Source organism: Camelus dromedarius, chromosome 10 (genome assembly GCF_036321535.1).
Source record: "Camelus dromedarius isolate mCamDro1 chromosome 10, mCamDro1.pat, whole genome shotgun sequence".
Taxonomy (NCBI): domain Eukaryota; kingdom Metazoa; phylum Chordata; class Mammalia; order Artiodactyla; family Camelidae; genus Camelus; species Camelus dromedarius.
Window position 1 is genome coordinate 22,533,594 of NC_087445.1, and position 16,173 is coordinate 22,549,766.

Consider the following 16,173-nt stretch of genomic DNA (forward strand, 5'->3'; position numbering starts at 1 on the left):
GTGCAGGAATAAATTAACATGAGCTCCCTCCTCCCTCTGATGAGCCACTGCATACATTAACAACAGAGGTGAAGACGTGAAAACATACTACCTGCCTCATGTTAACACCTTCTCAGCAGCAACATCCATTTTTTCCATCATTCTCTATGTTTGGAAACTTAGAACTTTTCTAAAGAGAGATTTTCAATAAATCCACATGATTTCACCAGGCAATACCTCTAAGAAATGATCCACTTAGCACCAGTTTAGGGTAACTATTAGCATATTTGCCTTAATATAATTAGCTGTCAAATACAGTGTGTTAATCCTCTCCAGGTACAAACAGAGAGCATTCTAAGGCATCGGCCACTTCATTTCCTGTATTTTTGCCAATCAATTTTTCCTTTTCCAAAATTCTTTTAAAAAGTGAAGTTGTGCAGATCCTCTGACTTTTCAAGGAAGAGATTTTTTCCCCCCGTTACTCTTTTTGGTTTCACAGTACGGCTGGCAGATCAATAGGTCTTTTGTACTTATCTCCATTACTTTCCATCAAAGGCAAACAAACAAAATAAATCCCCCTTCTGAGTAATTGCGAGTTGTGCCCTCCTCAAGCGAAACTTTGGTAGTAAGATAAACTTCGGTGTCAGCCCTGTCTCTGGGGTTCCTTTTATATACTGGGAGAAGAGCAATGAGCAAAACGGTCTCCTTGTATCATGGGGAGAGACTCTGTCAAGCCTAAAGTGAGCCTCGGCTCTTCCTAATGACCTCCTGCTGGCCCAGCTGGATGTAAGACAAGCTCATTTAAGCCTCTGCTGACCTTTCACTCCTTCAGTCCAAGAGCTGTACCAGTCCCTTCCCCCAAACCGCGTACCAGACAGACAACAGAGCTTAATGGCGGGGCTGGCGGGGCAAAGGACTTCCTTCTCATGATACACAGAAATTTTTACAAATTTCTATCAACAGGAGTAGCATACAGTCTCTCGTGGCTACATAACTTTCACTGCACAAACATAACGCTTCCATAGACCCTTTATTCTTACCTTCCCTCAAAAGGAACAGGCTACTGTCTTGCCAGCATTCACTTGAAAATTTAGGCAGAAATAGCACTTAGAGCAGAGTGCACATACTGAGTGCCCAGACGGTATTTTTCATGACGATACCACTTTGAGAGTATCTTCTTCACTTCCATCTCCCTTGGGTCCACCACCATCTATCTGACCTGCTGATAAACTTCATTGGTGCCAGTCTTTCTCATACACAATTACTCATTTGACATACTTGTTTTTGTAGGTAATCTCTTTTCAAAGAACAACAGGTCATTTCTCACCTGGAAGCAGGTTAGAAAACTTCACACAGACATTAACGTTTGCTTATATCTATTCCGGTAAGATGGGTTCTCTGAGGTGACAGACCTCTCTCTTGCTGTAAGTGCTCTTCCTTTTCTTGTTGTGCTAAGAAGAGACTTTTCTTTGTTGAAATTTCATAGTGCACGTTGGGCTCAGAAGCATTTCTTTTCTTTTTTTTTTTTCTTTTTTAAAGTCTTCTCAGAAATAATTTAATGTTTTTGCTGTAAGAAAGACTCCCACAAGCTTCAAATAAATGAATGTGGCAGAATATGAAAGGAGTTTACACTTGCCAAAAAATTACAATGTCATAAAAAAGGGATTTATTAACTTTGATTCTTGAGTGCCAAGATACGGGGGTGTGTGCGAGTGTGAGAGAAGCAAGCTGAGAAAGAGGGGAGAAGAATACTTTTCAGGAAAGGACCGTTTTTCTTCAGTTATTTAACATAAAACTACACTTTTAAAAAATACCTGGATTTTATGTCCTAATGCAAGCTGCTTGAATTAAAACAGGAGTTGTAAATTCCCGGTAAAAAGCTGTTATGCCCGAAGTGTTAGTGATCTTAACTCTAGTACTTTATGGAGTTTATTACTTCTTTTATTAACTAGGGGGAAAAATGTTAGCCACTTCTAGTTTAATTCTTTTTCTTGCTGGCTCTAATTATTTTGACTTTACCTTAGGAAAAAAAAAAAAAAGGAAGCCAAGTGTTTCTAACTGAACAGATGTAAGTGATGCCTCAATTTTGCCTATGCATGTATCAATCTAAATTATTACCAGCCATTGAAAAATCATGCTTTGGCTCTACTCTAAACGCCTCCACATAATGTATATGTGTGTTTTTACGTAAATACCCACATAAATAAGAATATCAAAAGACAGATCATCTTTAATTGCCAGAAGAGACATTGTCATCTTGGAAAGTGATGTATGAAGTTACTTTATCACATGGATGGGAAACAGGACCTTTTTCAGTCAAAGGAGACAGATTTGGGCAGTGAGAACCAGAGAGCTTCAGAAGGAAGCCTTTTGGGTCTGACGGCCAGCTGAGGGGAGCCGCTGTAACTCGGCTGCCTTTTTAGTCCGCTCTGTCACTGAGGGGGCACTGGTGGGTCAGTCCGCTCACGAGTAATTGTGTTTTACAGACTTCTAAAGCAATTGGCTCAGTCAGTCCCAATTCAATAAAAGTGGAGAGCAAGAGAGAGAGCACTTTTGTTCTATTTTTTACTTGAAATTATTTCATTCAGCAGTCTGTCTTTTTTATTACCAGGACTTGACATTAGCACTCCAAGCTATATTAGCATCCATTTCAGCAGTTCAGTAATGGTATTAAAAAAACACTTAACTTCAACGGTGAATGGTTGTATGACAGTACCATAAAAAATCCACATGAAAAAAAAAAAAAACTTCTGTATTTGTCCCAGCAAATTATTTTTCACTTGTTTAACCACTTCAAAGCTATGTTCTCATGATGGGTATTCACGAGACCCTTCTGTTCTCAGAAGCAGTCAGCGGCGCTCTATTGAGGAAGGGAATTGGGAGAAAGAGGAAAGGGAGATCCTGGGGGGAGAGGGTAGGTAAAGATGCTGTTTACCCTGTAGTTAGATTACCTTCCATTCATCAGCAGAGATGGAATTGGCAACCTCAGAGCACCCAAGGTGAAATTCTTGGATCCTCCTGCCTGGCTGGGATTTGATTTTGAACCCAGCACTCTCCAAACTTGGGAGCAGAGCCTAACTACTTTGGCACTGCGGTGTGCTCATAAATGACTACATTAGGTTCTAAATTTTGATTAAACATTCAGTAATTAATCAATGGTAGACACGAAGCAGTTGGCAAGGTCCAGAGCAGCAAAATGTTTAAGACATAAAACATTACGAAGTAATTAGAATATGCTCCTTCAAGAGAAGGATTGCCTTCAATAAAGAGGTAAATGATAGCATCCTGCTTATTGTGGACGTAGGCAGCCGGAGCAATATGATAAACTGCTGGAGACACACATATCAGTAATCATCCACATTATTAGTGCCATTAATCATAATTCCAAAAATATGACAGCAGCCGCCAACTTTTTGACCAATTTTGCTTCTGCCTGTTGGCCATTATAACTTCGCTAATAGACTGCAGAGCTCCTGTGCGTGGCAGTTTGCATCAAGAATGGAAGGTTAATTGTATTTGAGCTGCTGATTTCTTCTCTCCTTGGAAAAGGCTGAGCACTTTGACAATCCCAGGAGCTCACTGTTGTTAAACCAGTAAAAGTACTTTATTGAAAATTTCTTTGTTGGTCAGGAACGAGGAGATGTTTCAAAGGAGGTAGCGCCAGGCTGGGATCACCGCTAATGTCTTGCTCCAAAGTGATCCTTGGGCAGCAACGTGAACTCAGTGGTTTCTTTCCATCACTTTGCTCCCTCATTTCTCTTCTCCAGATGGGGAAGAAATTGCAGCTCTGTTTGGTGATACGCTAGGAAATTCCGCAAGATTCGTGGTAGTCTCGATATGTGTATATAGGACTAAGAAGCTGGGGGAAGTGGCTAGTGATACTGGGAGAGAGAAGCACCTCTTTCATACGAAAGTCTGCTTCTATGGCTCTGCTTGTGTGAGTAAAGAGTAAAAAGAATTTCAAAAAATAATCCAAATGTTCCTAAACATTGAAATATTTACTAGCCTAGGTGCATTGCCGGTTGGTTAACTGAAGATTTCGTGTTTCAGCTGGTCGTTTTGACATCATTTAACCAGAGGCATAAATTAAATTAGATTTTATGCACTCTTTTTATTCCTGTATCTTAAGTAGCTTCATTTTCAACAGAATTCTACGGAAGGCCATAGTTAAATTATAATATTGCCTAAAAAATTCTGTCCCCTCCCTTGGGGAACTCATACATCCCTAATGTTGTCTTTTTAAAAGGTCAAAAATTAACCATTTTAGTGATATAAAACATTCTTGGATGTTTAGTCTTAGGAAGTATTGCCTTTGAAAAAAGTCTCAGAAACTGGCATCCTATGTTGTATGCATTAGAAAAGAAAGCTTACTTTTAAAATAGAAAAACATTGAACATCAAAAGGAGTACTATTTCTTACTATTTTGGAAAAGTGTCTTCTAAACTCTTTATATTAAAGTCAGACTATAAAACAAGGGATGGAAGACTTGAGGATTAGTTCGTACGGGGTAAATATAAATCTCAGATTTCTAGCTCAGATTTAAGTCCTTAAAAGATGCCAGGGTTCATGGCTTTGCTTTTTCTTACCCAACAATAGTAGTAAACTGAGCACCATATGAGCTGCCTGATTGAGAAAATTTCCAAATGCTGTGAAAACATAATCCTATTCACAGTGTAATATGCGTCTCACATCACAGCGCAACAGGTTATCTACTGAATAATCGGCACCCTCGAGAAGCCTCGATGTGTCAGATACAACTCAGAAGTAAAATGGTTAGGGAACGACATTGGATATCAGTTCAACACTTAACCTGAGCATCCAGCATATACGCATTTTCCATCCACCACTCTGCCTTCCCAAATGCCATTACTACATTAACATTTTTTATGCATTCCACAGCAATGACAAATTGTTTTGTAACTGTACTGCCAGATTTAGTATGCGAAAGACACATTCGCCTCTGCCAACAAACCAATAATTCTCACTAACATCTTCAGAGTTACAACATTTATAAAGTTGCAAAGTGGAGTAAACAAACCATCTGTTTGGCTTTTCCATATATGTCATGCTTTCTTATTAGCATATTACGATTCATTTAGTAAACAAATTTGGTGATTTCGTTCACGTCAAAGTTAGGTCGGAAGCTTGAAGATGATTAACATTCCTGGGACAGGCACATTAATACATTGCTTCCTCGGCAAAGTTAAATGGCTTCTCAGGAGAATCGCCCCTTGTTGACAAGATGAGACTGTCAATTTTGTTTGCCTGCCACATTAGGGGCCGTAAGGGGATGGCAGGCTCTGAGAGAGGGGAGTCATGTAGGCAGCGTAATTCACTGTGAATTGAGAAAAGAAGTCTAATTCTGATAAACGGTCGACCCCAATACATCGTACCTGTTATTACAACAGACGTGCCGTATCTGTGCAGTAAATTAGCTAAACCCCTAAAGAGTTTGGTGGGAGCTTATCTTCAAGTGAATAATTTGAATGGAGAGGGAACTGTCTGCGTGACCAGTATAGATGATTTGTTTTATATTGAAAGGGATGGAAGCGACTGAATTTCATACTTTTAATTTGCAAGAATTTGCTTAGCTTTTATTTCTTGCATTTATTACGCGCTTCTAATACTTTGCAGGGTTTTCTCTTTTTTGGGCATTGTTCACTAGAATTTCTTCCCCAGTTCACAGTGAATTTCTTTCCCGAGTTAGGGATGCTTTTCAGACCTTTTGGAGAGAATCTTTAAATAACCGTCTGTAGAGCCACCACTAGTTCTGCAGAAATGAATCCTGTCAGGAATGCCGTGTAATTCACAGGGCTGCACGCAGGCTGCCAGTAACAAGTGGGGAGACAAACATTTGTGAGGAGTTACGGACAACAGATAGTGTCGTAGAGTGTCCCAGCGATACAGGTAAGAGGACTGATGGGGGGCAGAGGGTTTTCTTGTTCATTTCTGCAGACTTGGATGGCAGATTTACATTTCTGATTAGGACTATTATGGACTCAGTATCCCTGCTATATACCCAACCCCGGCATCTAGATTTCCCCAGGATGCAAATTTCTCTCTCACCCTCATAGAAATAGACACACATACACTCACACACATGCACTATGTAAGCACAGTCAGTCGTATCTGCTGTGTATACGTCACTGGTGACCATTCAGGACAGTATAAGTTGCGAAGTGTGTGTGTGTGTGTGTGTGTGTGTGTGTGTGTAGTGGCAGAGGTGAGCAGAAGAAATAAAGGCAAAAATTAATCCAAATGGAGCCTCAATTCCATTTCACCTGAGGCACTGTAATTAATTACCAAGTATTTTGTTTCAATTCACTCAGTTTAGAAGGGCTCAGAACTGATGAAGAAGTAAGAGTGAGATTGGACTTCTCATGTAACCTATGGCTTGTTTCAGTCACTATTCAGTTTTGCTGGCCACATTGTGATTTTCTTATTTGGCCATGAGACTTTTTTTAAAAAATAAAAAGTCCCTTCCTTATATCTCAAAACTGAAGTTAAAACCATGGAACACTTTTTTTCAATCTGTGGAATTTTTATTTTTATGGTTGAACATTGCATTAAGTTGATCTGGGCATTTGAACAAGCTTGGAAAGGGAAAAGCCAGCCAAGGAGAGCTCAAGACAGGACTGACTTTCTCTAAAGGGCATTGCATTCACTGGACTGCTTGATGGATTTGGGGTCTTCTGTGGCTGCATGGTCAAGTTTTCTTTTTTTTTTTTTTTTAAACTGAGATAATAATTGGTGTGAGTAAAGTTTTCATTAAAAAGACAGAAGACTGCCAGTTCCCTTTAGTCCAGTTGGAGTACTTCCACTGAGCATTTCTAAGAGTAAGTTTGGTTTTATGACCTCCTGTACAACAAAGGCTTGGTTACTTTTTGCTTCTGAGGGTGATCTTAGTTTTCAAAAGGCTTTTGGTAAACTCACAATATGCAAGGAGTAAGAAAGAGTGCAGAGGGTCAGAGGAAGCATTTGTGATTCCAGACATAGCCCTCGTTATAGGACTATGTCATTATCTACCTTGTGCCACAGTGGGTATAACAGGGTCAGAATTACCCTCTGCTGCATTATCGTTGTCTTCTCGTAAATATTCAGACACATGCGTCCAGTCTTGGGACCATTCTTTTCCCTTCTACAGTGTGTTTTGGGGAAAGTTTCTTTAAGACTCTGCATATTATTGGTTGAAGTCAAATAAATGTAGTTTTAATTATGTCCTTTGTGCAAAGTGTTCTACTTGATCTGCAGGAAACTTGAGCTTGAATACGATACAGTTTGTATTCTTGAATGTGACTATCTCGGGGCTAAATTTCAGCCTACTCTCTTGATGAGATCCCCAGGAGATCCGATCCTTAGTCCTACTTAGCTTGTCTCCTCTCTCCATCCCAGTCATACTTTTTTTCTGTGAGAGGAATTTGCCTCCTTGTATCGGTATTACCTACTTAATCAAAGCAAGTAGAAACAGCTTGTGTACTGTTCATGTTCTTGGAAAATATAGCAAGTTCTCTTACAGTCTAGATGTTTGTTAATTACTTTAAAACTCTTTTCCAGAGATAAATATTTGAACCCTAGGCTTATTTTCTAGAAAAACGCTCTCTCTGGAGAACTCAAAACTGGTTCCTTCACGGATTTCTCCTTCTGCTTATTACGGACAGCTGCCTGTAGCTTCCTCTGCGCAGAGATCCCCCCATTTCCGGCCCCCTCTGGCCTTCCCCTCATTTTAGGATCCTCTTCTCTGTACGTCTGATAGTCCATTGGCATGACTCCTTTCTGTGTCTCTTCCCATCTTCCCGTTTTTGTATCTCTTTGGTTGTGCTGATCCAAATAGCAATATAAATTGCTGTTGACCCCAGGTCCCTGTATCTCCTCCCGTGGACAGCGTCCTGTGACATAGCACGGTTTGGAGTGACTGAGTCCAGGTCTTTGCTAACATCAAGTGCTGCCTTTTGTCTGTTCAGTGGAGGCTGAACCTAACCTTTTGAGGCCCAGGATCCAGGCTCTCTGAAGAATTCCAGTCCATCTCTCCCTCCCTCTCTTAATTTTCCTCTTTCCACCCCAGTAATACTGGGAGTTTGTTAGAACATCTCCAAACCCACTATCAGGAGAGTGCCTTTACCTAACACGTTCTTCAAGCATTTTGCATATGGCATTTTGGAGGATTATTAGACAAAAATGAAATAGATTAAGGAACGAACATAAAATAATCAATTCTCTCGAACTGTGGTTGCATAATGGAAATCGACTACCACGAATGAACCCGTGTACTGAAGTTATGAACAGCAGAGCTAATGCACTGCCATGAGTTCATCTTTATTATTGCATTACACCTGAATCAATTGATAAAGTAGCTTTTTTTTTTTTAAAGCAAAGGATGGCACTTAATTGAATAAAAGTCAATGTAATTATATTAGCAGAGGCCAACAGTACTGCTGACAGCGGAAAAGGGACACTGTTGAACAGAGGGCCAGAGCTGGTCTACACATTTCTGCACATCGTTTGGTTGACAGATATTGAGGGCTGGTACATCATCTAATTAGATTACAGATTCCTATTGCTGTGAGTGAGAAACGAAGAGAAACATCTCTTCCTGGTAACACAACAGTGGAGATGTGTAATTTCACAAGTCATCTTAGGAAAGATGTGTCCATCTGGGTGATCAGTGTGTCCTTTTGTCAATGTTAATTTATTCTTCCTTACTCAGTGTGTCTCGCTGTCACTGCTGTTTTCTCGGCAGTGAATCTAGCAAGTGGTAACTGCAGATGTGTGAGAGGCAACAGAGTTCTAGATTAAAGTCATCGCAAAATGTGTGCCCATGAAATTAATGGGCTGGGGAGGGTGTAAATAATAAAGAGGGGTAGGGTTTCTGGAGCTGCGTATGTTTGGCAGGTTGTTTTATCAGTAGAGTGATAGTACACAGTGTAACTATTTCCACATTTACTAATAACTCTGGTGGTGTCATACCCACATGTCAGGGGAAAGACTTCACAGTAGGCACTGTCTGCACGCTGCCTAGCAGCCTGCACTTGGAGTCATCTGCCATCTGACAGCAAGGAGACAGGGAGTGACTGTCAGAGCAGGGACCATGGGGACAACTGCTGTTTCTCATTCACATATCTGCACACTGCATGCATCTGTGTAGACCTCACTGATGGATGATGATAATGCTGTGAATTTGGTTTATCTTAATTTATGATTTTTGGATTGTGCGGCTGATCTGAAAATCATCAAGGCAGCATATGAGATGATCGCTTATGCCAGAAAATAATTTTGTGGTCAGAACATTTTAAATCCCTATTTTATTGTTTAAGTTTTTTTTTTAAACCAGATGTCTAGAATGTGAATTTGTTTTCTCTCTCTCTCTCCTCTCTCTCTTTCTCTCTCTGTCTCTCATTCTTGCTTTCTTTTGTGATCGATTTAGCAAAAGATTAGAAAGCTGATCTTATTATCACAAGGTAAGCTCAGCCTTCCTAAGCGCAGTGTGGAGAGGGCTGCCGCCCCTCTGCCCCTAAAGCCTGGAGTGCTGTATATTGTCTCGTGTGCAGAGGTGGAGAAGTGTTTCCCACCTTTCTTGTCTCTGAAGCACATACCTCTCAACCATCTCTAAGAAATATCAGCCCTGCTTGTCACCAAATAGAGTGACTCATTTCGGTCTTCCATACTGTTTAATTGTAATCATGTCTGTTGAACTTTATACTGACCATCCCAGGTCATTTCTGTCATCACAATTACTTCTCCAAGAATGCAGAGCTTCTGCCATTATTGAGAAGCTTTTATGTATCTGTGTATTTATTTATTGGCTTATTTTTTGGAAGAGTAGCCTTCAATTTAGGTACTTGTCAAATGTGAGCCTTTCAGGTGGAGAGAGGTATATGCTCAAGGGCATTTTAAAAATAAATGGGGGATGTAAATACAAAGGCAATGTTTTCAGATAATAATGTATCAGGCTTTGTAAATCATGACATCCCTATGGATGTTCTGGGACAATCCTATCTTATTTTACACAAGCAAAGCACTCAGTGAGTACAGTAAAAGTTTTGCTTGTCTAAGAAGTACGGATTCCAGTTGTTAAAAGAGAGGGACTATATGTTATTATTGTGCTTGATTTTCTTTTGTATTCATTGTGTGTGGGTTTTTTTAAAAAACATTTTGGTCCCTTTGGGGTTTTTTCTTTTTTCCTGTTTGTTTTTTTTTCTGTTGTTGAGTGTGATTTTTTTTCTAAAGGGTGGGTGGGTTTTATTTAAAAAATCAATTTGTTTTTCACTTTTTTTTAAAGAATTGAATTTAAAACGAATTACTTGATAAAAACATTTTCAACATTAAAATGTAGCAGCTTCTGAAAATAAATGTATTTTACTATTAGATTTAGCTGAGATCCCAAATTCGGGGAGGGGGGAGGATTTTTGTTAAAGACAGTCTGTAACCCTATTTCAAATTGCTAACCTATTAAGATCAATTCTTCTCCTACCTAAAACAGGAGGTGTAGGAAGGTGAGGGGGAAACAATTCTTTTTTGAAGTTAATCGTTAATTATCTAAGCCATTTACTTTTTTAGAAAAAAGAATCCTTTTTATACCGCAAAGTACAGTGTTTGCTGTAGAAAAAAAGGGGTTTTGTTTTGTTTTCCTTTTAGGTAAATTCAAATGATTAAGGTTAGATAAGCAAAAAGTTTCCATTCTTTTATCCTATTGGATATATTTTCTCAAATCTCTGCTTGAGATTCCCTGCATCTGATGCTGCTACACAGCAAAATGAACAGAACCGTCATTCAGAAAAAGGCGCACGGGTTTGCACTCGTTCACCATTGAAGAATTTTACTCTCATAAAAATGATGTTAGTGGAGCGCTCCCCACCACCACGTATTCCCAAATCCTGAAGGTATAGAGAAACGTTTGCTTTTGTAATGGTGTCATTAGCAGTGAATGTGCTTATTTGACGCCTAGTGAAAGCTGAATCCATTTTAAAATGCTCTCCTTTTTCTCCCCCTTCCCACTCCCTGTGTACCTGCCCCCGCCCCCTTCCCTCTTGTTTTCCTAGACACAGTGCCAACATAAATCTGCACCGTAAACTGTTGACCAAAGAACTCGATGACATGGGCCTGGACTCATCGCAGCCCTCCCTTAGCAAGGACCTCCGGGATGAATTTTTGATGAAGATCTATGGTGCCCAGCACCCCCTGGGGCTCGATGTCAGGGAAGACACCTCCTCTCCCGCCGGGACGGAAGACTCCCACCTGAACGGGTACGGGAGAGGCATGGCGGAGGACTACATGGTCCTTGACCTGAGCACCACCTCCAGCCTCCAGTCCAGCAGCAGCATCCATTCCTCCAGAGAATCCGACGCAGGGAGTGACGAGGGGATCCTTCTGGACGACATTGATGGGGCGAGTGACAGTGGGGAGTCGGCGCACAAGGCTGAGGCCCCCGCCCTCCCCGGCAGCCTAGGGGCTGACATGTCGGGATCTCTGATGTTCAACAGCTTGTCCGGGAGCAATGGTGGGATCATGTGCAACATTTGCCACAAAATGTACAGCAACAAGGGGACCCTGCGAGTGCACTATAAAACCGTGCATTTGCGAGAAATGCACAAGTGCAAAGTCCCCGGTTGCAACATGATGTTTTCCTCTGTGCGAAGCCGAAATCGGCACAGTCAGAACCCTAATCTCCACAAAAACATTCCCTTCACTTCGGTAGATTAGTCTCAAAATGGACACTCCACATGCCAGCTCTCACCAGATGGCCTGCATATTCGAACTGCCAGAGTCAGTGTGTGCTTGTGTACTTGGGAGGGTGTGTGTGTATGGAGGTGTGTGTGTGTATACACATGTGTGCCTCTGGGTCTGTGTATACACACACGCACACATTTTTTTCAGCTATGACAAGATAAACACTAGGTGCTTTTGAAATTGTTTTTCTTTTTCCTTTCTAGTTTTGGGAAAGAGGTGGGTTAATTTGCGGGTGAAAACAGAGTACCCTGTAAACACACATACACACACATAAAGCGTGCAAGTAGCCCAAATTTTGACAGAATAATAATTCTTGGTCCTCTCCAAAGAGACAATTAGTACCCATGACTGTTGCCTGCAAAAGGAAAAAAAAAAGGGAGGGGGGGAGAAAACAGAAACAGAAAAGGAACTTCTAATAGTTGTCTTTTGTGAACTTTAAGGTTTTGAGAGAATCTTCGATTAAAGCATGGCAGATTCACCTGTAAATACTTAGCCTTGAGAGGCCAGCGATGTAAAACAAGTGTATCGATGGTTGTTTAACTCTTTTGTTTAATTTTTACAGATACATCCAGCTGTTAGATATACAGGAAAATAGTTTGCTGGCTAGCTCAATTCATTTATGTTAGCATTAATGCACATTTTTTTTAAAGAAAAAAGAAACTTGGTCTTGTTTTTACTACCTGCTAGATATAGTGATAAAGAGGTGCTGGCATGCCTTACAGCACAGATCTGATTTTTTAAAATGTCCTGTACTAGTACATAAATTCAGTCATGCACTTTTTTTCATACACTACAAGGGGATGTGTAATATCCATGCTTCTTTTTTTATCCTTAAACTATTGCCATACTTGGAGTAAGTGTCTTTTTAAAAAAAATTCACTTGTATAAAAAATGGTCTGGTCAGTATAGGGCACAAATGCCAAACAAAAGTATTAGTGTTAACACGAAACTGCCAACTTTGCACAAGTTTCCAGAAAAGAAAATACAATTAGTCACTCAACATAACCACAGGCCAATTTGTCGGCCACCAGAAAACCGCTTTAAAAAAAAAAACAACACTTGGTGATTCTTTCAAGTGCCGAATGTTATTAGAATCAACATTGCATCCTTCTTGCTTATATGTTAAGTTACATAAAAGGAAAACAAAATTATGTGGTGTGAAACGGCCAAGGCATTTATTCTTTAGAGGCAGGATAATATTTCAGGATACAAAAGCCCAAATTACTCACTATGGAACAAAGCTGAATACAGGAAAAGAGTTGAAGGCTCATTTGCAAAGGCCTAACTCTTACCCTTTAAAAAGAAAGGAAAAGCCTGAACCGGGTTGGTCTGTCGTGTGGCCACCTAATTTGTTGCAAGTTCTGCAGTAGGACTATGATTCAGGCCTGTTTGATAGACAAAATCAAAAGACGTTTAACAGTAGCAGTACTGGGAAGCTTTGAAAGCATGTGCTGAACTTGAACTGAGCAACACTCCTTTCTGCAAAGCCAGAAGAAGGGGGTTTAAAATAGGATCTCTCACTGTTGCGTGTTTTGTGTTTCCCCACACGATCTGTCAGAGAGAAATGAAAGCAAGCCTGAAACCAAGCAGTCGAGAGTGAGAAAGGGGAGGGAGAGGATCCTCCAAACCTTGTTTTGTTTTGTTTTGTTTCCGATGTTTACACATGTTGCCTGAGCTGGTTAACCACATCGGCAGCCTCGGCTACCACAACATACTGACTAAATGATGATATTTACTCAAGTTCAGTCTGCAGCCAAAACCATTAGGGTGTGCACTGCAGACAGTGTTTTGTTGTCTTTTTTTTTTTCTTTTTTTTTTTTTTTTTTTAAGTGGAGGGTTGGGGAGAAAAGAGATAAGGAATATTTTGTCAAGCAGTACAGAATAATTTAAAGAGAATGTATTTCTTTTCTGCATTTAAGGGCCTCAAGCATTTCTCTCATCAGCCTAAAAATTAAAAATACCCCCTGTGTCTTATTAACTTGTAGTAGCATTTCCAATTTTCATGTTTTGTAATTTTTTTTCCTATGTTCACATCAGCATTCACTTCCGTTAAATTTGCCAAAGGAAACTGTTAATATGTTTCTCTTGTTATTATTCCTGTAGGATTTATTGTACCTCACAGTATTTATTGTTTCCAAAATTAAGCATCGTTAGTTGAGGATTCCGTATTTTTATTTGTGAAAATTTCAGAAACAATAGATTCTTAAAGATAAGCTAGACGTGTCTAGGAGTTTTCTTTGCACCTCCTTCAGAGGATGCCATGGGGTTCATTTAATTCTTCCTTTGTTCTACAGTGAGGAGAGACCAAAAGTATTTACAGTACAAAAGAAACTATATCAAACACTATGTCTGTTAAATGACAAATGTTTACGGTAAAAAAGCTGAGGAATTAGTGCTAACCGTTTTTTGTTTTCTTGTACCTTTGAATTCCCCAAAGTCTTAATTGCTTTATTTTGGTGTTGTGTTAAATTGAATAGACAGAGATGTTTTCCTTTGTTTTATACCATATAAGCCTCTGTACAGTATGTTTGTGAAAGATTGAACTAGAATAATGAAAGTTTGTTTGCAAACATTTTGGTCCTCTTAGCGTTCTCTGTGTTTGCGCTGTTGCCCTGTGAACCAAGTGATTCGGTTCCAAGAGTGGAAAAACTATTTTTGGTATACCAAAAGAGTATGGAAACACTAGCTTTGGGAGTGTGCGTAGACTAAACGACATGTAGTTTTATGAAAATAATTCATTTTCAGCAATTTTTTAAAGTTACATTCCTGGTTGAGATATTAGAACTCATCTTGTACAGAATCAGTGTTGAGTCAGTTTAATGTCAACGGAAAGGTCCGAGAGCCCTAGTGAGTGAACCACGTGGCTGTCAGCAGGTCACGTCAGTCAGCACATGAACCAGGCTTAGAACCAATGTTTGTTACTTGCCACAAACAAACCAGGCTGATACGGCTAGCCCAGTGGAACAAGTCCAGAAGAATGAGATTCTCAGGGTAGAATTTCCCTTGCTTGGAAGCATGAACATGTTCACCTGCCTTTTGTTGGAGAAACAGCAGTGAGTCCTGGACAACATGCCCTTTTAAGTCTCTCCCCTCTTTGCTACTACTTTTGTGCCTCAAGTGCCCACATGTTATGGTGGCCTTCTAAGTGGGTGAATAACATTTTCCAGTATAAAGTCTATTTGGATGGAAGTGGTCCATAAAATGTCTACTCATGCAACGTAGCGTTCTCCTAGTCCCCAGGTGTTGCTTGTTCTTGGGTGTGTGCCCGAGGGCAGTGTTTTGACTTAACTCTAAATCTAGTTAAGATGGTGATTCCAAGGCTGATTTGGAAATGGAAAGGATAAAGAGATCAGCATTTTAATCACTGAGCCCTTCCTCTTTGCCCATTCATGCTCCTTTTTTCCCCATAGGATTTCCTATTGCAAAACAGGTTCCGTCTAGCTGCCTCCCTCCTACGCCCGCTGAAAAGGAATAGGGATGGCAGCTCTTCATCCAAGCAGCCTTTCCCCAGTTGATTTTAAGCAACATTTTTGTCACAGGTACCATTCATGTGCGTGTTCACGAGCTGGTGTTGAAATGTACTGTTTTGATCATTTTAAGATATGTTTTTACACATATCAGAAAAGCTTAGTCTGCTTTGGGGAGTATCTGTTACAGAGAGGGACAACACAGACCAAGAATAAGGATAGATAATAAGTAATTTGGTTTTAAAAATGTGATAAAAAGCATGACATTCTTTGTTCTGCTGTTAATTGTACTGAAAAAAGTCAATGCATTTCAGATCTTAGTCCAACCACCTGTTTAGCGTGATGCCTTTTAAAGGTGTCAGTGTGTTAATGTCTCCCCCTCAATGTGACACGCATCTCTTTTGAAATTGTTTTCTGCACAGTAGTCCTTGTAGTGTGATTTCTTTGGCCATGAATTTCCAGGCCTTTCCAGTAAGAGGAGAAAGGCACTTAACTGGTTAACAGCCTGTTAGTATATACATTGCTCCTTTAAAAAAAAAAAAGGCAAGCTTTGAATATACGCAGCATGGGCTGTTCCGCAGGCACTCTGCCCGTTCTCCTCAGGAGGACCCACGCACTAGGTTCCCACCAAGTAAAAACTGACCTTTTTTTCCCCCTCCTCTGTACACACCCCTGATGTGTGCCAAGCAGACGAGAGCTGCAGCCCTTGGCAGTTAAAACAGAAAGAAGCCAGTAACCAGAGTGAGACAGACTTGCTGCTAGCTGCTAACAGTGGACCTGAGCGGTCCTGACTTGTGCTTGGTCTTCAGTGGTGGGTGAGACTGACCAACAGAGTAAATAATGTTCAGCTGTCATGAGACATGCTACATCTGCTCTCATAAGAAACAAATCATCCGGAAGAAACTTTCTTTGATCTTATGGACACACTCCTTTTCTGGAGAACTTTTTAAAATTATGACAAATTTGTTTTGGTTTTGTTTTGTTTTTTTTTTTTTTTAAATCA

General features: G+C 40.2%; 1 protein-coding gene across 5 annotated transcripts in view; it reads left to right on the plus strand.

Moving 5' to 3' along the window:
• BNC2 (basonuclin zinc finger protein 2) overlaps positions 1–14,275 on the plus strand; it is a 478,550-nt gene extending 464,275 nt beyond the window's left edge. For all 5 annotated transcript variants that reach the window (XM_064490189.1, XM_064490190.1, XM_031449664.2 and 2 more), the window contains one exon: positions 11,016–14,275. In XM_064490189.1, coding sequence (XP_064346259.1) covers positions 11,016–11,676 — 661 coding nt within the window. In that variant the 3' untranslated portion in view covers positions 11,677–14,275. The remainder of the gene's footprint in view (positions 1–11,015) is intronic.
• Positions 14,276–16,173: the final 1,898 nt, after the last annotated feature.